Raw genomic sequence first — 22,463 nt, forward strand, 5'->3', positions numbered from 1 at the left:
GATTGCAGCCATGAAGTTAAAAGATGGTTGCTTCTTGGAAGAAAAGTTATGACCAACCTAGACAGCATATTCAAAAGCAGAGACATTACTTTGCCAACAAAGGTCCATCTAGTCAAGGCTACGGTTTTTCCAGTGGTCATGTATGGATGTGAGAATTGGACTGTGAAGAAAGCTGAGTGCCTAAGAATTGATGCTTTTGAACTGTGGTGTTGGAGAAGACTCTTGAGAGTCCCTTGGACTGCAAGGAGATCCAACCAGTGCATTCTGAAGGAGATCAGCCCTGGGATTTCTTTGGAGGGAATGACGCTGAAGCTGAAACTCCAGTGCTTTGGCCACCTCATGGAAGAGTTGACTCATTGGAAAAGACCCTGATGCTGGGAGGGATTGGGGGCAGGAGGAGAAGGGGATGACAGAGGATGAGATGGCTGGATGGCATCACCGACTTGATGGACATGAGTCTGAGTGAACTCTGGGAGTTGGTGATGGACAGAGAGGCCTGGTGTGCTGTGATTCATGGGTTGCATAGAGTCGGACACGACTGAGCGACTGAACTGAACTGAACTGAACAGGTGGCGCTAGTGGTAAAAACTCGCCTGCCAGTGCAGGAGACTTAAGAGAGTTGGATTCAATCCCTGGGTTCGGAAGATCCCCTGGAAAAGGGTATGGCTACTCACTCCAGTATTCTTGCCTGGAAAATCCCACGGACAGAGGAGTATGGTGGGCTACACGTCCATAGGGTCACAAAGAATCTGACATGACTGAGCACACATGTACCACCCTAAGACTTAAGCACAGTTCTAGATACAGGGGATATAACAGTGAATGAAACAGAAAAAATAAGCCTTATCTTCTAGTGCTTACATTTGGACAAAGAGTTGGACCACTCTTTTCATGTCACAGAGTTGGACACGACTGAAGCAACTTAACACATGGCAGTTTCAGTGAAGTGGAATTTGATTACTTCCTTAAGCAAAGGAAGGGGAAAAGTGGAGACAGCTATCTTCATCAAAAGTAAGAAACTCAAGAAGTTATACTTGAAAGGGAAGATTAATGACCTGTCCACAATGTCCACTTAACATGGAAGTGGGTCAAAAGAAGATTCTTTTTAAAAAAGATATAAAAATTAATAGCAAGTTTAATTAGGGAAAGATTCAGGATGATAGGAAATGGTTATACCAAAGAGAAAGAAGATTTTTTTGGGGGGGGAAGGGGGGGTAGACTGGCCTGTAATAGGGAAAAGTGATCACATCTGGTGGGAGATTAAAGTGCTTCCCTTTTGGCTCAGATGGTAAAGAATCTGCCTGCAATGCAGGAGACCCAGGTTTGCTCCCTGGATCAGAAAGCTCCCCTGGAGAAGGGAATGGCAATCCACTCCAGTATTCTTGCCTGGAGAATTTTTAATTCCATGGACAGAGGAGCCTGGCAGGCTACAGTCTGTGGGATCGCAAAGAATCAGATATGACCAAGTGACTAACACTTTAGCTAGGAGAATAGACAGAACTGAGGAGAAACAAGAGAAACATGGTAACAAGAAAAGGAACCATGTATTATCACAAGATGGTGGTGGATAGAAATTCGTAGAACTTTTGGTTTCATAGCTTCAGTTTTCTTAGTGAAGTTGGAATTAAGATCACCCATTGAGAATGGAGGTTAAGGGGAAAGTGTTGTAAGTTGTGAAAAGAAGAGTAGGTATGAAAGACATAAAGTAAGGGAGTAAATGAACTTTATGGAAACAATTTCCAGATGGATAAAAGTCTTGTTGTCTATAACAAATTTGGTGCAGTAGAATTTTAATTTCCTTATGGTGGGGAAATGCTATAAATATTACAGAAATTACATTCTTCCTTCAATTTGTATATCTATAACTATACTCTGAAAACTGAATATATAGTCTTAGGATTTCTAACTTTTGATCTAGAAACTTTAATTGAAACTATAGTCTCCTGAGTAAGTATTTTCTTTGGAGGATTATTAATCTTGATAACATGATACTCACATTTGAAGCTACTGCTGCTGCTGCTAAGTCGCTTCAGTTGTGTCCGACTCTGAGTGACCCCATAGACGGAAGCCCACCAGGCTCCCCCGTTCCCAGGATTCTCCAAGCAAGAACACTGGAGTGGGTTGCCATTTCCTTCTCCAATGCATGAAAGCGAAAAGTGAAAGTGAAGTCGCTCGGTCATGTCTGACTCTTAGCAACCCCATGGACTGTAGCCTACCAGGCTCCTCCATCCATGGGATTTTCCAGGCAAGAGTACTGGAGTGGGGTGCCATTGCCTTCTCCATTGAAGCTACTATGTATTTTCAAATATTTTAAAATAAAACAAGATTTGTGTGTTGTTAACAGTAGCTTCTCTGGCTAATCATCAACTTCTAGCTTGTCTAAAGTCCAACATAAATGTTTCTATGTTCCAGGCAGTTATTTAGGAACCCTGGCTCCTTCCAACCTCTAGGTCTGTCATCTTCAACAACTTGCTTCTAAGGTTGTTACCAAAGGGGAGATACCATGAAGGATTCGTGTGGAAAGTTTTTAATGACCCAGATCTGAAATAGATGTACATCACTTCCACCCACATTCTACTTTCTGGAACCAAATCATATGGCCACACTTAATTTCAAGACAGACTGTGACCCATTTCTAGTTATGTCTCAGGAGACTAGGGAGAAGGGTCAGATGAAAGACTAGTCTGTCACAATTAGTTGACATTCTTAACATTTTTAAATGTTCTTCCTTGCTATTAATTTAAAAATATGAGTTAATTAGGCTCTTATGTTTTGAATGATTGCTTCTTGCTGTTCTTTGAACATGCTGGGCATGCTCCTTGGAAACTTTCCCCTAATTCCAGTACTTCTGATTGCCCTCACACTGCTTTTTCTCTCCATGGCACATATGTTCTAACACACTATATACTTCACTTAGTATGTTTAGTATTTATTGTCTTCACTGACTAGAATGTAAACTTTACAAAGACAGGGATTTTTGTCTGCTTTATTTATTGATGCACCCTGAGTACTTAGAGCAATGCCTGGCCCATGGTAGTTATTCAATATCTGTTGAATTGATTAAATAAAAATAAGGAAAACGTTCATATCATACTGATGATCCTTAAGTAAAACTTCAGAACCAAAATTTTTAATGCATGATTTAAAAATAAGATCATGTCAGTGTATGGTAAAACCACTACAATATTGTAAAATAATTAGCCTCCAATTAAATTTATATTAAAGAAAACAAAAAAGATCAAATATTAGAAATTAGAAAATTAGAAAATTTTCTGAAAGCATATTGTTATAGTAGCCTATAATTATCTCTTCTGTTATGAGCTCCGGAGAGTCAGTTTTGACAACCAAGTCCAGAATAAAATTTAGATTGATGCTATTGTTTTTAGTTTTAGAGTAAACATCAGAGTAAGAAAATTAATATATCGTTCTAAATTAAAAGATCAGTATACTCATTTGTGGTAATCTCATAAAAATATCTCATAAAACACTCATAAAAGAATTTTGACTAGTATTAACAAACAATTGGAAAATTTATAAAATTTTTATAAGGGAATTATATAATGTTTAATACTTTTTTAAAAAGTGAGTGTAGTTTAGATGTTATTATAAGAAGGCTTTTGTCATAGCCCATTTTTAGGTTGGTAGGAAATTCTTCCTGCCCTTCAATCACTCTTTGAAGGAGTGATTTAATATGACTGATGAGTTTAGAAAAATTGGACCCAAGGGACCTGGCCTATTACTCATTTTGGCATGAAACTTCTTGAAGGAGGTGTGTGACCTGCTCTGTGCTGTGTGTTTTACAGGGCAGACTTTGCCATGCAGATTAAAGGTCTTCTAATGAGGGGATAGATTTAATTCAGTAGAGCATTATCAAGTCCCTGTATTTTGATAAAATAGGAGTGGGATTTGGGGGAGCCAAATAACATCCTTATATTGATGTCTGGTGTGGTGTTGGTCCTGTTCTGGACAATGGCCCCGTAGGAATTTTCACTTAGTGGATCATTATAGCCTATGGTAGCCTTGCTTTTACATGAATTACTGTTTTTACAGAAATAGGTGACAGGTTCTGGATCTTAAGTGAATGGTATGTAAGCTTTGAAGCAAAAATGGGTACCTTAATGTGTCTACAGGCCATATGCTCCACCAGAAGCATGGGCTAAGGGAGCCTCAGCCAAATTTGGGCTGTAAAAAGAGCATATATTAGCCATACTAAACTGAGCAAGGGTGTAGGACTCAAAGGTTAATATTTTGGATATATTTTGATAGTGGAACCAAAAAGATGTGCTGTCAGTACTGACAGTTTGGTTGGAAGTAAGGATGAGGTGAAAGAAAGGAAAGGTGAAAGACTGGGTTTTGAAGTTCTGTTTTGGACCATGTAATATTTGAGATAGTTTATATGTCTAAGTAGAGTTGTTAAGAGTATAGCGGACTTTTGGACTCAGAGGGAGAGGGAGAGGGTGGGATGATTTGGGAGAATGGAATTGAAACATGTATACTATCATGTGAGAATCAAATCACCAGTCTATGTCCGATGCAGGATACAGCATGCTTGGGGCTGGTGCACGGGGATGACCCAGAGGGATGTTGTGGGGAGGGAGGTGGGAGGGGGGAATCATGTTTGGGATTGCATGTACACCTGTGGTGGATTCATGTCAATGTATGGCAAAACCAATACAGTATTGTAAAATAAAGTAAAAATAAAAATTTAATTAAAAAAAAGAGTGTCACTGGACAAATGAATCTAGAGTTTTCCAGAAGAGTCAGAATTTAGTAATCATTGGCATAAATATGCTATTTAAATCACAGAACTGAGTGCACTCTCTTGACAGATAGTGAGTGTGTAGTTGTAGAAGGGAAAGGAGTTAATACTGAGCATTGGGGTTACTGGGACATTGTCAAGCAATAGAGAAGATGCTCTAAAGACCAATAAGGGAGACAGATGAAGTGTAAACGATGATGGAAGCCTAAAGAACAAAGTGATTCAAGAAAGGATTATTCTGTGTCATATACTTCTGAGTAGTAATACTTGAAAGTATAGAATAAATAGTTGGATTGGGAGTTGTCTATATGATACACAGTACCTACTCTCAGTGACTTTTGCAGTAGCAAAAGTAGCAAAAATAAAAGTGTAAACAAATGAATGTAAGTATGAAAGATACAGAGACATACAGGATAATTTCACATCTTGACTTCAGAGGCCTTCTGGAAGAGATGGATTTTGGCCATAAATAGAAATTCTACAGGTGTATAAGGACAAGAGTAAATCAAAGTGGAAGAAATAGTAATACATACAATGTAATATGAATGATGAAATGAAGAGTAGTTAGTAGACCCAGACCATGATCTCTTCATATAGGATGTTGTATATTATGTTGCAAAGCTTGGACTTTTTTTTTTTTTATGGAAGATGGAACAGAGGTTAAGCAAGGAAAATAAGACTTTATTCCTTAAAATATGATAATTTAAAATTTTACAAATGAATATAAAATATATGGTTTTCAAGTCTACATTTATTCCTCTACTTGAAAAAGATTTTTGTTTTAGAAAGATCATTAGATAATGTAAATCAGTACAAGTGAGGTTATTGATGATATTAAAATAGACTAGGTGAGAGATAGGAAAATTTCTTAGACTGAAAGTTTAAGTCATAGACTTTTAGATTAGATCTAATACCTTTCCTAAGAAAAATATCCTAACTTGATTACTTAAGCAATAATAACATATCTCCTATTTCAAGTAAATGTAAATTAATGATGTAAAAGAGGAAGCTGCTTTGGTTGATATAAAGGTTAGAAATAAATTATTCATAGTTCAGGCAACCTGAATTCAGTGTAATTAATAGTCAACAGGCTGTAGTAGTACATGAAGAACTTTAATCAGTAGCAGGTAACTGTGGGTTAGAAATAGGAAATGACAAATAGAGATAGATAAGGTTTATTATTTAAGTTATGATTTCATAGAGTTTAGAGATAGGGGGAAGTGAAAACTTCATTTAATTTCAACAGATCAGTGTTTTGAGGCTTATAAAAATAGTCAAAATTATAAGGAAAAGATAAAAATGACTCAGTTTCTATATTCATATGTATAACCTACATCAATGCCTAAATATAATCATACAAATTCTTCATGCCTCATTTTATCCTTCTGGTTTCTTTTTCCCTATCTTTCTTCCTCTGTATATGGCAGGGTTCCCCACTAATTTATAAAAATGTGATAATGTGTACTTTTCAGAGTTTTGCTTTACTCATTCATTATCTCATGGAAATCTCTCCAAAACATGATATAGTTCCAATTCATTCTTTTAAATTGCTGAGTAATATTTCAGGGAGGAACCATAATTCAGTTGCTTATCCACTCAAGTATGATAGAGATTTATGATCAGGTATATCCAGTTCTTATCTCTTGCCAGGCGCATGAGAAAATTATACTTTCCCTCTCACCTTGGTAAGGCCTTATGATAAGTTCTGGACAATCAATTTTAGGTGGGAGTGATATGCATTCATCACTTCTGTGCCAGAGTATTAGGTTAATAACACGAGACCCTCTGTTACATTCTTCCCCCTGCTGCAGCAACTTGTGATGTTATAAATGATGAAACCTCTGTCATCCTAGGTCTGTGAGTGAACATTACATGGAATTAGGTTTTCTGATTAGCCCATCATGGTCATGTAGTATGAATAAGAAATAAGACTTTGTGGTGTTAAAGCTCTTGTGAGTTTAGGGTTGTTTGTTATTGTTGGCAAAACTTATTCTATCTTAACTGATATAATGGGATTTATCTTTGTTTCCAGTTTTATGCACTATGAACATTTCTATAGGATAAATTATTAGCTTGGAGTTCATGGGCCTATGGGGATATATATTTAAAATTTTAATAGATGTTGCTGGACTTCCCTGGTAGTCCAGTGGCTGAGACGTATGCTTCCACTGCAGAGAGCACAGGTTCCATCCATGGGCAGAGAACTAATAAGATCCCATATGCTGTGCAGTGCAGCAAAAAAAAACCAGTGATAAAACTATGGTGTAGATCATCTAATTATTCTAATAATTTTCAAATTAATTTTAATTTAAAAATTATTGCTGTGTTATTTGCTTGATGAGGCTGTCTGTAGTTAAAAGAAGCCTGTGTCTGAACTATGATTTTTCAAAGGATAATGCATCAAATTTTTTTCAGTGACTTTTTCAGTAAATTGATAGTCATTAAATGATGTAGTCTCAAAGAGTAGAGAATTTCTTTGTCAACAATATTGTTCATAGTCAGTAATATTGTTCCAGTAGTCATGAATGGATGTGAGAGTTGGACCATAAAGAAAGCTGAGAGCCAAAGAATTGATGCTTTTGAACTGTGGTGTTGGAGAAGACTCTTGAGAGTTTCTTGGGCTGCAAAGAGATCAATCTAGTCAATTCTGAAAGAAATCAGTCCTGAATATTCATTGGAAGGACTGATGCTGAAGCTGAAGCTCCAATACTTTGGCCACCTGATGTGAAGAGCCGACTTATTTGAAAAGACCCTCATGCTGGAAAAGATTGAAGGCAGGAGAAGGGGACAACAGAGGATGAGATGGTTAGATGGTATCACCAACTCAGTGACATGAGTTTGAGCAAGCTCTGGGAGATGGTGAAGGACAGGGAAGCCTGGCATACTGCAGTCCATGGGGTCACAAACAGTTGGACACGACTGAGTGACTGAATGACAACAAATTGTTCGTAGTGCCAGATCTGCTCTCAACCTATACCGGATTAACAACTATTACATTTAAGGTTTTCTAGTACTCTTGCCTGGAAAATCTATGGACGGAGCAGCCCGGTAGGCTGCAGTCCATGGGGTCGCTAAGAGTCGGACACGACTGAGAGACTTCACTTTCACCTTTCACTTTCACGCACTGGAGAAGGAAATGGCAACCCACTCCAGTGTTCTTGCCTGGAGAATCCCAGGGATGGGGGAGCATGGTGGGCTGCCGTCTCTGGGGTCGCACAGCGTCGGACCCGACTGAAGTGACTTAGCAGTAGCAGCAGCAGCTCTTATAACAGTATCTGAGACTTTTGTACTTTCTGTTTATCACCTAAATAGCAAATACGCATGCTCAGTCATGTCCAACTCTTTGTGACCCTTTGGACTAACCCGCCAGGCTCCCTGTCCATGGGATTTTTCAGGCAAAAATAATGAAGTGGGTTGCCATTTTCTCCTCCAGGAGAACTTCCTGACCCAGGGATTGAACCTGTGTCTCCTGCATTGGAAGTGGATTCTTTACTGCTGAGCCATCAGGGCTTCTCTAAATATATAGTTTATTGAATTATCATGTTTAATTAAGTCAAAACTACTTCAACCACAGGGGATATGATGTGTATGTGAAAAGTATGGGGTTTGTTTGGCTGACTCAGTTTGGAGTCCTAGCTCTGCCATTCAAGTTCAGAATAACCTCTCTGTGGCTCAGCTTTCCGGTCTGTAAAATGGTGATAAATAGAGAAAATAACAGACATTTTGAAAGGTATCTAGCACAAAGCAAGTGCTAATAATTATTGTCTCTAATTTTTGTTAATGAAATCAATGTTATGAATGCCCATGACAAGGAGGGCCTTCACTAGGTTTTAATGAATTTGGTTCACTGCATGAAGGTGAAAATTCAACAGGGACAATGAAAAAGGAGGACTTGTACTTTAGATGTTCCCTAGCTCTAGACTGGCCCTGTGGACTCTCTCCATCCTCAGAAGCCTCCTTCCTGGCCTGGGAGTACCTGATATATCAGGAGAACCTATATTGCCAAGCTGGTGCCTGTGGTAGCTATCATTATTGTTGTTGTTGTTTAGTCACTAAGTCATGTCCAACTCATTGTGACCCCATGGACTGTAGCCCACCAGGCTCCTCTGTCCTTGGGATTTCTTATGCAAGAATACTGGAGTGGGTTGCTATTTCCTTCTCCAGGGGATCTTTCCAACCCAGGGATTGAACCCATGTCTCCTGCATTAAACAGGCATTGGCAGATGGATTCTTTACCACTGAGCCACCAGGGAAGCCAGCCATTATTATTACCCACCTGCTTATTCCAGTTCCTTTAAAAACAGAAGTTAACCTGGAGGCTGTAGTTCCTACAAATGAACATGTTAGGGCCACCCAAGGCAGCTTTGATCAGTAATTGGTGACCATAGTCTATTAAAGACCAGGTTGGATTGGAACACTGGTATTTTGGTGCCAACTCTACTGATTCAGGTATTATTTGCCTTGTTAAGAGGACTCATGGAATGGTTTGTAGTACATGGGAGTCAAAGAAGGCTAACTGGCAGACCAGCAAGTAGATGAACCTGAGGATGTCCCCCTAGTAGTAACCAGGACCCAGAAAGAGAGTGTAACATAGTCTGTATGTAACATAGTCTGAGTGTAACATAGTCTGACCCTCCAGACACCCTGTGGCAGAAGGAAGGTAAGGATGCCAAGGGAGGTGGAAATTTTTGTTTAATGAACTTGATTCCTGTGACCTTGATAGATCTGCTTACTAGTTCTCATAGCATTTTTGTGTATTCCTTACAAAAATCCTTATATTTTCTGCATAGATGGTCAATGTCATCTGTGGATAAAGAAATTTTTACTTTTTCAACATCTATTTTTTTCTTTTTATTGTATTGTTACACAGGCTAGTATTTCAGTACTACATTGTATACTCCCATGGTGAGAGAGGATATCCTTGCCTTTTCCCCAGTTATTTCACCTTAAGTATGATACTGTGGTGTTGGAGAAGACTCGGAGATCCAACCAGTCCATCCTAAAGGAGATCAGTCCTAGGTGTTCATTGGATGGAATGATGTTGAAGCTGAAACTCCAATACTTTGGCCACCTGATGCGAAGAGCTGACTCATTGGAAAAGACCCTAATGCTGGGAAAGATTGAGGGCAGGAGGAGAAGGGGAGGACAGAGGATGAGATGATTGGATGGCATCACCGACTCAATGAACATGGGTTTGGGTGGACTCCAGGAGTTGGTGATGGACAGGGAGGCCTGGCGTGCTGCGGTTTATGGGGTCACAAGGAGTCAGACACAACTGAGCGACAACTGAACTGCTGATGTTATTAATAGATATCTTTCAGCATGTTGAAGAAGTTCATTATATTACTAGTTTGCTAGAAATTTTTATCATGGATGAATGAACGATGAATTTTCTCAAGACTTTTCCTGAATATTTTGAGATTAACAACATATTTTGTTTTTAGTCTCTTGACATGGTGAGTTACATTAATTGACTTTTGACTATTAAACCAACTTTGTATTCCTGGTATAAATCTCACTTGGTCATGACATATTATCCTTTTTTATATATTATTGAATTTGATTTCTAAAATTCTTGTGAAGAATTTTTGCATCTTGACATTATTTGTATTGTTTGTGTTATTTTTAGATTCCACATGTAAGTTATATCATATTTTTATCTTTTTCTAGGTCCATCTATGTTGCTGCAAATGGCAGTATTTCTTTATTATAGCTGAATATACATTTCAAAATGAACAGTTCTGTGGCATTTTATATGTTCACAGTGTTGTGCAAGCATTACCTTTATCTAGTTCCAAATCATTTAATTACCCTCTAAGCTGTTAGTCCCCATTTTCCACTTCCTCAGGCGCTAGTAGCCACCAGTCTGCTTTCTATCTCTTTGAATTTACCTATTCTGTATATTTCAAATATGTAGAATCATGTCATATGTGATTTTTTTTTGTGTCTAGCTTCTTTCACTTTAATTATTTTTATACATGTGTAGTAAAGGAAGTTAACTATATTATTAGTTTGTTATTCCTTAGCTACCACAGATGAATTTGCTAACAATTTTTTAATTGATTTTGACAGATAGCAATACTATGAACTCCTTTTAAAGAAAAAGGTCTATGAAACAAAGATGATAAAAGTTAAAATACTTTTTGATGAGATTCATAACATATTGTTGATTAGTTGCTGAGAGGTGGTTACACGTGTTATTGTGAGTACAGTTAATACTGCTCATATTATTCAGCCAGAGAAATAATATCTAATTACCAAGAGGTTATATAAAGTAACAAAAATAGAATGAAAGATATTATACTAAGGGTTAGAGAAATAAGTTTTGATACAAAGGAAAGAAAAATTGATACTGATCTGACTATATGATGCTACAAATTTTATTACAGAAAACATTAGCAATTCCTATTAACATTTATAAATGACCTTAATTTTAAAAATGTTTTCAAATGGATGGAACAAGTTTGCATAAATTCATATAAATCTGACATATTAGAGGCTTTAACTGGTTACCAAAAGAGAGCAGCAAATTGACGTAATTTTTATACATATTAAATCAAAATTGTCTCTTCACTTCGGAGCTCCAAGATAATAAAATGATCAATATGCCCATTAGATCCAGCTCTACTTGCTATCAATTATCTGTATTGTTTAGGAAAAGAGCATTAAAAGGAGTTTAATAAACAGATTTTGTTTCAAATTGCAGGCTATTGTAATTTGACCCTTATAGATAACTCAGAGTTCAGATGAATAAACTGATGTTTAAAAAAGTATCTGTTGCATAGGATTTTAGAATTTTATGGAACTAGAGCATATTGCAAGGTAGAAAAGCACCTACTCTTTGAGGAGGGGAAAGTATTAGTAACCCTGATCCTTATTCCAGTGTCACTGCTTTGTTAAACTAATTGTGAATGGCTTTTTTTTTTTAACCTTTGAAATTGAGTTAAAATTTTAATGTAATGAAAAAGATATTAGGAAACTTGGACGTTAGCCTGGCTTTGCCTGTAACTATCTATAGAACATTGGAGCAGTTAATAACCTCTCTATGCACCAAATTATACATTCTAAGATTGGCATCTATATGTTCACTTATGCATTCAATAAATATTTATTGAACATATCGTATATACAGTAGGCTGGTTTGAACTCTGGGGATACAGTGATGACCATGACAGATAAGCCCCTCCATTTACGGTGCTTATATTCTATTTGGGAAGGCAGAAACAGGAAGAACATGTAAGCAAATAATATAATATCAGAAGCTTATGAATGTGAGAGGGTAGAATAAAAAGTGATTGGGCTAGTGTGAGACAGTAAATTTGGTTGTCAAGGAAACCTTTTCTGGGGAAATAATGTGGAAGCCATTTGGAGATACGGTGAAAGAGCTCTTCCTAATGAGCAAACAGCAAATGGAAAGCCCTGTTGCAAGAAAAGTTGAGACTGTTCAAAAGAGTATTGTAAAAGGAAGAGTGAAAAAGTAGTATAACGTATCCAGATAAGTAGGCACAGACTATTTCTATCTACTGGAATTTTAAAAACAGCTTTGCTGAGGGTATGATTGACAGGCAATTAACTGTTAGTCGCTCAGTCGTGTCTGACTTTTTGTGACCCCGTGGACTGTAACCCACCAGGTTCCTCTGTCTATGGAACTCTCCAGGCAAGAATACTGGAGTAGGTAGCCATTCCCTTCTCCAGGGGATCTTCCTGACCCATGCCTCCATCTTCCAACCCATGCCTCCTGTGTCTTCACAGGCAGATTTGTTTCAGCAGGTAAAGAATTGCCTGCAATGCAGGAGACACAGGAGACATGAGTTTTGTCCCTGGGTCAGGAAGATCCCCTGGAGAAGGGAATGGCAACCCATTCCAGTATTCTTGCCTGAAAAATCTTATGGACAGAGGAGCCTGCTGGGCTACAGTCAAAAGAGTGGCAAAGAGGTGGACAGGACTGAGCGTGAGCAAGGCAAACATTGCAGCAATCTATAAATTATGGGCTTTCCCTGGTGGCTCAGATGATAAAGAATCTGTCTTTTTCATTACATTAAAAGGAGATCCGGGTTCAATTCCTGGGTCAGAAAGATCCCCTGGAGGAGGAAATGGCAATCCACTCCAATATTCTTGCCCAGAGAATTCCATGAACAGAGGAGCCTGGCAGGCTACACAGTCACAGTCCATGGGGTGGCAAAGAATCGGACAAGACTGAATGACTAACACTTAAATGACATACAGTTAATGGCATGTATTAGTTTCTTAGGGCTGTTATAAAAAAGCATGGCAACTGAATGGCTTAAACATCAAAAATTTCTTGTCTCATAGTTTTAGGGGTTAGAAGTCCAAGGTAAAATATTGGTAGGGTAGGGTCATGCCACTCCGAAGGTGCTGGGAAGGGGTCTGTTCTAGGCCGATCTCCTAGTTTCTGGTAGTTCCTTGTGGCAAGGAACTTTAATCATCACATTGCATTCTCCCTGCTCCTATGTCTGTGCCTAAATTTCCCCTTTTTATAAGGATACCAAATGATGTTTTAGAGACCTAACCCACTTCATCTTAACTAATTTCATCTACAATGCTCTATTTCCCAAATAAGGTCACATTCAGAGTTACTAGGGGTTGCAACATCAGTGTATGAATCTTGGGGGTACAGAACATAATGGTGCATATGTTTGAAGAGTACAATTTGATAGTTTGGGCAAATGTATATCCTGTGAAATCATCACAATCAAGAAAAACATATTATCCCTAAAAATAAGTACATATTACCCCTAAAAATTTCCTGTGCCCCTTTGTCATCCCAGTCTCCTGTTCTTCCTTGTCTTTCCCCATCCCCATATAATCACTAACTGGCTTTTATTCTAATGATTAATTTGTATTTTCTAGAATTTTATATAAATAATCATATGGCATGCACTTTTTTTGGTCTAGCTTTTTCACATAGAATAATATTTTTATTGAGGTAACAGCTTATAACATTATATGCTTCATGTGTACAACTTTATAATTCAGCTTCAGAATAGACAACAGTGTGCTCACTACCAAGAGACTAGTTTGTATCCGTCACCATACAATTGACCCCCTTTACCCATTTTGCCTTCTCACCGACCTTCTTCCTCCTCTGGTAGCCACCAGTCTGTCCTCTGTATCTATTTGTTTGTTTTGTTTCTTTTGATTTTTAAAAATATTCCACATATGATTGAAATCATACATTATTTGTCTTTCTCCACCTGACTTATTTCACTTAGCTTAATACCCTCAAGGTACATCCATGTTGCTGAAAATGGCAAGATTTCATCTTTTTATGACTGAGTAGTTTTCCATCTTCTCTATGTATTCATCCACTCATAGACACTTTGGGTTGTTTCTATATCTTAGCTATTGAGAATAATGCTGCCATGAACATAAGGGTGCATATATCTTTTTGAATTAGTATCTTTGTACTCTTCAGATAAATACCTGGAAGTGAAATACATGGATCATATAGTTGTATTCTTAACTTTTTGAGGAATTAGCCATATTGTTTTTCGTAGTGGCTGTACAAGTTTACCTTTCTACCAAGTGTATGAGGGCTCCCTTTCCTCCACATACTCTCCAAGACTTGTAATTTTTTTCTCTTTTTGATAATAGCCATTCTGATAGGTATGAGGTGCTAACTCAGTGCTTCTGATTTGCATTTACCTATTAATTAGTGATGCTGGGCGTGTTTTCATGTGTCTGTGGCCATCCGTAATATCTATCCAAGTTCTGTGTTTATATTTTAACTGGGTTGTTTTTTTATGTTGATTTGTATGAGTTCTTTATGTTTCTTGGATACTAATTCCTCATCGGATATATGATTTGCAAGTATCTTCTACTATGTGGTAAGTTGTCTTTTAGTTTTGTTGATGGTTTCTTCTCTGATGTGAAGAAGCTTTTTAGTTTGATGTAGCATTGTTTATTTATTTTTGCTTTTGTTTTCCTTGTCTGAGGAGACATATCCAGAAAGATATTGCTAAGACCAATGTCAAAGAGTATACTGCCTGTGTTTTCTCCTAGAGCTTTTATAGTTTAAGGTCTTAAATCCAAGTCTTTAATCCATTTTGGATTAGTTTCTGTGTATGCTATAAGATAATGGTCCATTGAACTGTTGACATATTGCTTTTGTTACAGTGAGGCAAATGGGTTAAAGGGGTAAAACTGAGTTATGGCTGTGGAATGGAGAAAAGTGTATGTTGGTTCAAAAGATTCAGTAATTGTTTATTCAGGTACTCCCTCAGCCATTGATGCATTCAACAAATTTATGCATTCAACAAATATGTACTAGGTGCTGTAGCTAAATATTTTTTAATAAATAAATGTTGAGTTATTATAAATTGTGGTGGTTGTTTAGTCACTAAGTCAGGTCCAACTCTTTTGCATCCCCATGGACTGTAGCCTGCCAGTTTCCTGTGTTCATGGCATTTTTCAGGCAAGAATACTGAAGTGGGTTGCCATTCCTTCTCCAGGGGATCTTCCTGACCCAAGGACTGAACCTGCATTGGCAGGCAGATTCTTTACCACTGAGTCACCTGGGAAGCCCTTAGTGCCAGGTTGGATCAATCACAAGGTGGATCAAGATTGTTGGGAGCAATGTCAACAAATTCACATATGCAGATGATGCTACTCTAATTGCAGAAAGGGAAGAGGACCTAAAGAACCTCTTGATGAGGGCAAAAGAGGAGAGTAAAAGGCTGGTTTGAATCTCAATATTGAAAAAACTAAGTCCATGGCATTCAGTCTCATCATTTAATGGCAAATAGAAGGAAAAAAAACGGAAACAGTGGGAGACTTTATTTTCTTGGGCTCCAAAATCACTGCAGATGGTGACTGCAGCCATGAAATTAAAAGACACTTGCTCCTTGGAAGGAAAGCTACAGCAAACCTAGACATATTAAAAAGCAGAGACATCACTTTGCAAACAAAAGTACATATAGTCAAAGTTATGGTTTTTCTAGTAGTCATGCACAGATGTGAGAGTTGGACCATAAAGAAGGCTGAGCACCAAATAACTGATGCTTTCGAACTGTGATGTTGGAGAAGACTACAGAGTCCCATGGACTGCAAGATCAAACTGGTCAATTCTAAAGGAAATCAACCCTGAATATTCATTGAAAGGACTGATGCTGAAGCTGAATCTCCAATATTTGGCCACCTGATGTAAAGAGATGACTCATTTGAAAAGACCCTGATGCTTGGAAAGATTGAAAGCAAAAGGAGAAGAGGGCAGCAGAGGATGATATGGTTAGATAGCATCATTGACTCAATGGATATGAATCTGAACAAACTCTGAGAGATAATGGAGGACAGGGGAGCCTGACGTGCTGCAGTCCATGGGGTGGCAAAGAGTTGGACACGACTTAGTGACTGCACCACCACCACAACAATAACAGCAACAACTATTTATTGAACATTTATTAGATGCCAGACACTGTGTTAAGTGCTTTATACAAACACTGATATTACCTTCAAACAGGCAAAAAAATGGAAGTAAAAGTGAGTTCAAGCATGCTAATGTCATATAGCTAGTAAATGACGGAGCCAGGATTTGAGCTCAATCAGTTTGAGATCTCAAAATACTTGGCCATTTACTTAAATACTATTGTTTCCCCACATGTAAATTTTATTTATTAAGTTTTAAATTCAAAGAAAAGACAATTAAGATATTTTGAACTATTTTAATCAGCAAGTTTTAATCAGCAAGATATGTACCAATTATCCTGGATTGCCATAAAGAAGTTGCCTTTGCTTTATAGATGAACAATAATTTTATATATCTCTAAATGAGCATTTAGATAAAATTTGGGGCACTCAAGTTTCCCCCAAATTTTCATTTCCAAGACTGACGTAGACTATAGTAAGGGTTTTTTTGTTTGTTTTGAATTTGTTTTTTCTCCTTCTGTGTTTATATTTTTTAATATTAATAAATATTAATAAAGGATGTATTTACAAGGGTAATTTTATTTTGAAATAGGAGAAAAGGAAAATTCATGCTACAATAATGTCAGAGTTTCCAGAGGAAGATGTGAAGTTGTTTGTATAAACACATTTTATTTGAGATTCAGTATTAATTTTCAATAGGTGGTTTTCAGATAAGAAAGCAGTAATTCAAATGTGATTATGTAAACGAGAGGATCAGAGAGGAATTATCCTGAAGGGTATAAAATGAACCAAGAGCTTTTAGTCTGGGTCATTACAACATCAGCTCACCAATGCAAAGTAAGGTAGGTGTCTACCCCGAGAAGGCTTTGTGAAATGAAATGTTGCTCTTCCAAATTATTCTTATTTTCCTCATTTTAGCATTTATTTAAAAATGGTAAATGCTGAGTGATAATTTGCTTTGATAAGCTCTAGAAATCCTAATTACTGCTCCAAAATTGTTCAGTGATGGGTGAAGATGAATAAACTACATATGTAAGGATAAGAAAATTTTCTACTGACTTCGAAGAAGAGGAAAAATTGGTCAATTCCCTAATGAAGGTTGATTGCTATTCATGGCCTTCCCTTACTATTTACATTTGATTTAAATGTTTTAAATCAATTGAATAATCTTTGTATTAAATCCTGTCAATTACTAATGATTATTTTTGATGATAATGTACTTCTGAGAAAACTTGGAGTAAATTCAGTTGGGGTACTTGTGGAGGTAATTTACTCTGTATTATTTTTGTTATAGCTAACCTGCCTTGGATAATGTCCAAAGCACATACATATCTTATAGTACATTTTGCTCTCTAGAAAAATATATTGCTTTAGTGTGGTTCCTGGACTGCTCACAGGGTGGGCAATTGATTCTTTTCATAGCACAGTAAGGGATTTGAAGAGAAAAGATTGGTGAAAGAAACTAGAACAATAAAGAGAAATGTGCTTAGAATAAAGGTAGTAAGAACAAAAAGATGAGAGAAAATGTTGGGTAGAGGACAAAGGAAAGAGGATATCTTGGAATCAGGAAAAATGTTGCAAGTGTAGATGTAGATGATCATGGTGCTGAAAAGGGCATCTCATAATTTGTGCCTGAAATCATGCCTCTGTGTTTAGGTGCTCAATAAATCATTTATGAATAATTTTAAAAGAGGCGATTAAGTTGCAGAGGTTGAGAATCCAGATGACGATACAGGAGAAATTGTGGCAGGTCTTATAAGGGGGTATTAACTAACACTGATTTATATACTGAATGTTATATAGTTACATAGTCTTCTGTAGCATTCCAAGTGCTTCACATGTAATGTTTTATTCTTATTATGATTTTAGGAAGGAGTATATGGAAAAATGAAGGCACAAATTTCTTAATTTCTTAGTTACACACAATTGCAATAAAATCTGGAAACATAATTTTAGATCACTATTAGACCAGGGACCTGACACTAATTTATCACATTGAATCATACTCTGTTTGTGCTGAAAAGTCCTTCCTTATCATTCTCTGGGTCTCAGTGTTTTTTTACAGCTGAAGAAATTAAGGCCCAGAAAAATCGTTTGGGTGAAGTTTTACTATTTGCAATAAAGGAGAAAGAATAATTCTTACTTTACTTACTGTTATATAGCAAAGATGATTCAGCCCTTCTGATTTTTCTTTTGTTAGTTTGGAGTTTTACATTTAAAAGAAGAACTTCAGAACAATTTAGAGTGTCCGTAATGGATATGAGAACAATGAGTAAAAGTTCCAAGATTGTTTTTTAAAAATTCTACAGTTTCAAAAAGGATCAGATGTACTTGCCTCTGTCTGCTCTACAGATGGGGAAATTAGGCCAGACAGATTCAACATTTTAGTTGATTTCTCATAGATCTAAGGGAGATCTTGAAATCTGTTCCTTACCTTCAGAACCAATATTCTCATCACTAGGTTAGCACATATCTATTTTATATAGATCATATGCCTAAAAGTTAAAATACGTGAAATGAATTATTTCCTATGGCAAAAATCCAATGGTTGGCTGGCTAAATGGGCAAGAACCGTATGATCATAGTCTGTGAGTATTTTATGTCATTTACTCAGTCAAGAGTTTTAAGATCCTTCAGAGGATTCTCTAAGTCTGTGGCTCTAAAATAATGGAACCAACTCTACCATAGAGGGAGCTCACAATTGTGAAGCACTGAGAAAACCAGACTCTATGAGCAAGGAATTCTTGTAATTTTGCTCTTGTGCTTTTGCTCTGTTCTTTTGCTATACACAATTTCTGTAATTTTGTTTCTTGGTATTTCATATCAAGAATATGCAAATTTTATTTGAAAGTATTTACCAGAAAACCCTTTTTAATGGGTGAGTTCACTTCCTTGTCTATATAGAAAAAGTCTTTGATTATTGTGGTGTCAGAGTCATAGTTTCAAGTCTCTGAGCACTTAAAACACCAACTACTTTTTTGTAAACATTTGTTCTTATTTATCTTGAGTGGATATCTAGGAGTAGAATTGCTGGGTCATCAGTTAAGTATATGTGTAATTTCATAAGAAACTGTCAAACTGATTTTCAAAATATTTTTATGTATCATTTTACCATCCCACCAACAGCATATGAAGGTTCTATTTACTCAAAATCATCACCAACACGTGGTGTTATCAATTAAACAATAGGTATTTTTATTAATTAGTGTTCATAGTTATCTCTTTCACTAGACTGTCAGCCCTTGCGGTCAAAGACTATAACATCCATTTTGTATCTCTCAGTGCCTAGTTAAAATGCTCAATATATATTTGTCTAATTCATCTGCAGTTCTCATTCTGCAAATAGGATACTGGTTGGAATGGCCACTAATATTTGGAAGTTGACATTTAAAATACCTGGTGGCTTGTTGAATGTGGTTTCATTTTTTTCTTATGAGTTAATTAAAGACAAAAATTCTTTAACTTGTTAACTGAGGCTGAGTCCATGAGATTTCAATTAATGGAAGTTTTAGTGTATGCAGTTTAAAGATGCTATTGGAATATAATTGATAGGTTTGAGGAAAAATTGAAAAAAATCTTGATACAGTCTTCTTGATTGAATGAAAGTGAAAGTGAAGTCACTCAGTCATGTCCAACTCTTTGCTACCCCATGGACTGTAGCCTACCAGGCTCCTCCGTCCATGAGATTTTCCAGGCAAGAATACTGGAGTGGGTTGCCATTTCCTTCTCCAGGAGATCTTCCCGGCCCAGGGATTGAACCTGGGTCTCCTACATCAGAGCCACCAGGGAAGTCATTCCACCATAGTTTGGCCCCAGATTGAATAACAATGTTTAATAAATTATAATTTATTTAATAAAATAATAAAACAAGTTTGTGTTCAAAGATATTCCATGAAGATATGTATTTTCTTTTCTGACTATGATCCTTTAGAAGGTAAAGAATCCAAATATGCCAAGCCAACTGTACGGTATTTATAAGATGAAAAAAATCTTCTTAATCTTTGAAGTGATCAACTTATATCCAAAAGTCTCAAACTTGATTATCCCCTCTTAGTGGCAAAACTGTCATAACATTATCCAGCTCATTACAATGACCAGTTGATAGCGAACACACTCTTCATCAGGGGCTCTCATTATTTAGGGCCTGAAATCATACCTTTTTGTTTAGGTGCTCAATGAATCATTTATGAATGATTTTAAAAGAGGCGATCAAGTTGCAGAGGTTGAGAATCCTCTGATGTCTTCCATGCAGCCAAAACTTATTTTACTTTCCTGGCTAACCTACAGTGGACCTGTCATCCTTGATTGTGTTACTCTCATTGTGTCAACCTATATTTTTTGCCTCCATAATCTTTTCAAGATAATGAGTTCCATACAACTTCAAGTAAAATAATTTTATTTTTCCAACTCTATTTCTTTCAACTTTAAAGGAATATCCTAAGGATTGAGAAGAGGGGTTTTTAGATTGCTAGGTTTAGCCCCTTAACACCAGTGTAATTTTAATTTACCTTTTTTGGACTTTCTCTAGCCTTGTCTTTCTTGACAGACATTGGGTAGACTCATACACAAGATTATTTGCATTGAGCTGATACTCAAGTTTGATCATTCACTTCCTTGATTTCTTTGCCCTTTCTTATTATGACCAATTTGTTGGCCTTTTAAGCTATTGAACCAAAGTTTTTAGAAAAGCACATTTCTGGGAAAGCCCTTTCTGAAGCCTATTAACTCACTTCTTATAATGATAAAGGCAGGTATTTTGATTGTTTCCAATGAATGAATTATTTTGTACTTAGTTGACTATATGTCCCTGCTACTTTTCTGTTGTAGTTTTTCAGGCTCGCCATTTCACTGGATCTAAGTGGCACTTGCAAGCAGGACTTTGACTCTGTGAGCTTTGTCATGATGTGGTACATGTATCATAGCCACATCCAAGTGTGCACAGAAAGATTACTGAGAAAATTAGCTATTCAAAAACACTAATATAGGGTCTAAGACAAAGTAGGTATTCAATACATACATATATTTATACACACACACATACACATTATAGCACTTTCCAAATGTCCCTTCTGAATGTTCTAAAGGATACATGTAATATCTTAATCTTATCTTTGATTTAGCATGACTGCTATCTTCCTGATGTCCATGATTTTTGGCCTTGCATGTGGACAAGCAATGTCTTTTTGTATTCCAACTGAGTATATGATGCATGTCGAAAGGAAAGAATGTGCTTACTGCCTAACCATCAACACCACCATCTGTGCTGGTTATTGTATGACACGGGTACGTAGTTCATTTCAGTTCTTTTAGCTGAAAATTAGATAAACCTAGACCCAGTCCTTTTCTATCCGGAAACAAAATGAGATAAACCCCAACCTCATTTCCAAAATCTAATGCTTATTGGCTCTGTAGAGGTAGAGTACACAGGTCACAGCGTATACTCAGCACAGTTTATAACAGCTTTACTTCCAAAATTTATTTAAATGGCATATTGGCCGCATGATATACAGTGAAAGAGAGGGAGTGTCACTTTTATCTGCATGGGATTTAGTGTGGATATATTGAGTTGGCATTGGGAAATGAAACTAAAGAATCCTCCTCTAGTCCTATTTATGACAAAATAATATGTTAATTTTTATCTGTTTCCATTACTATATATTTTCTAAAGTCCTATCGCATTATGCTCCTTTTAAATTCTTTCCTCAGGATGTCAACGGCAAGCTGTTTCTTCCCAAATATGCCCTGTCTCAGGATGTCTGTACATACAGAGACTTCATGTACAAGACTGCAGAAATACCAGGATGTCCACGCCATGTTACTCCTTATTTCTCCTACCCTGTAGCTATAAGCTGTAAGTGTGGCAAGTGTAATACTGACTATAGTGATTGTATACATGAGGCCATCAAAACAAACTACTGTACCAAACCTCAGAAGTCCTATGTAGTGGGATTTTCTATCTAATTTTAATAGTCATGTAATTTGCAATTTGGTTAAATGTATTTACCTGGAATAAAACTAATAAATTATTGACATATTTCACAACACCTTGTGTACATTTGAGTACTATTTCATCCATAACCTACCCATTCATGCATTAGAGAGCTTAAGGGCTTTAGAAGAAAAGGGGAGTGAAAGAGCATTTCCAGCTCATATGAAGGATGATTTCCACATGAAAGGGCAGAGTGGTAAAATGAAGAACAGGGGCATAAATTACTAATGAAAGCCAGTCTTAAGTAGACTCTTTTAACAGAGGGCCATGAGGTTCGTCTTAGCCTATTAATAGAAAATGAATATGGGAAAGCTACAGAGTAGTATGTAG

At 36.8% G+C, this 22,463-nt stretch overlaps 1 protein-coding gene across 1 annotated transcript; it reads left to right on the forward strand.

Annotated features, from left to right (window-relative positions):
- Positions 1-16,949: 16,949 nt before the first annotated feature.
- Positions 16,950-22,188, forward strand: TSHB (thyroid stimulating hormone subunit beta). The gene is made up of 3 exons (XM_004002368.6): positions 16,950-16,986; positions 21,265-21,427; positions 21,851-22,188. The coding sequence occupies exons 2-3, from the start codon at positions 21,266-21,268 to the stop codon at positions 22,103-22,105; spliced, it is 417 nt and encodes a 138-aa protein (XP_004002417.2). The 5' UTR covers positions 16,950-16,986; position 21,265; the 3' UTR covers positions 22,106-22,188.
- The last annotated feature ends 275 nt before the right edge of the window (positions 22,189-22,463 follow it).

The sequence above is a fragment of the Ovis aries genome, chromosome 1, assembly GCF_016772045.2.
Source record: "Ovis aries strain OAR_USU_Benz2616 breed Rambouillet chromosome 1, ARS-UI_Ramb_v3.0, whole genome shotgun sequence".
Taxonomy (NCBI): domain Eukaryota; kingdom Metazoa; phylum Chordata; class Mammalia; order Artiodactyla; family Bovidae; genus Ovis; species Ovis aries.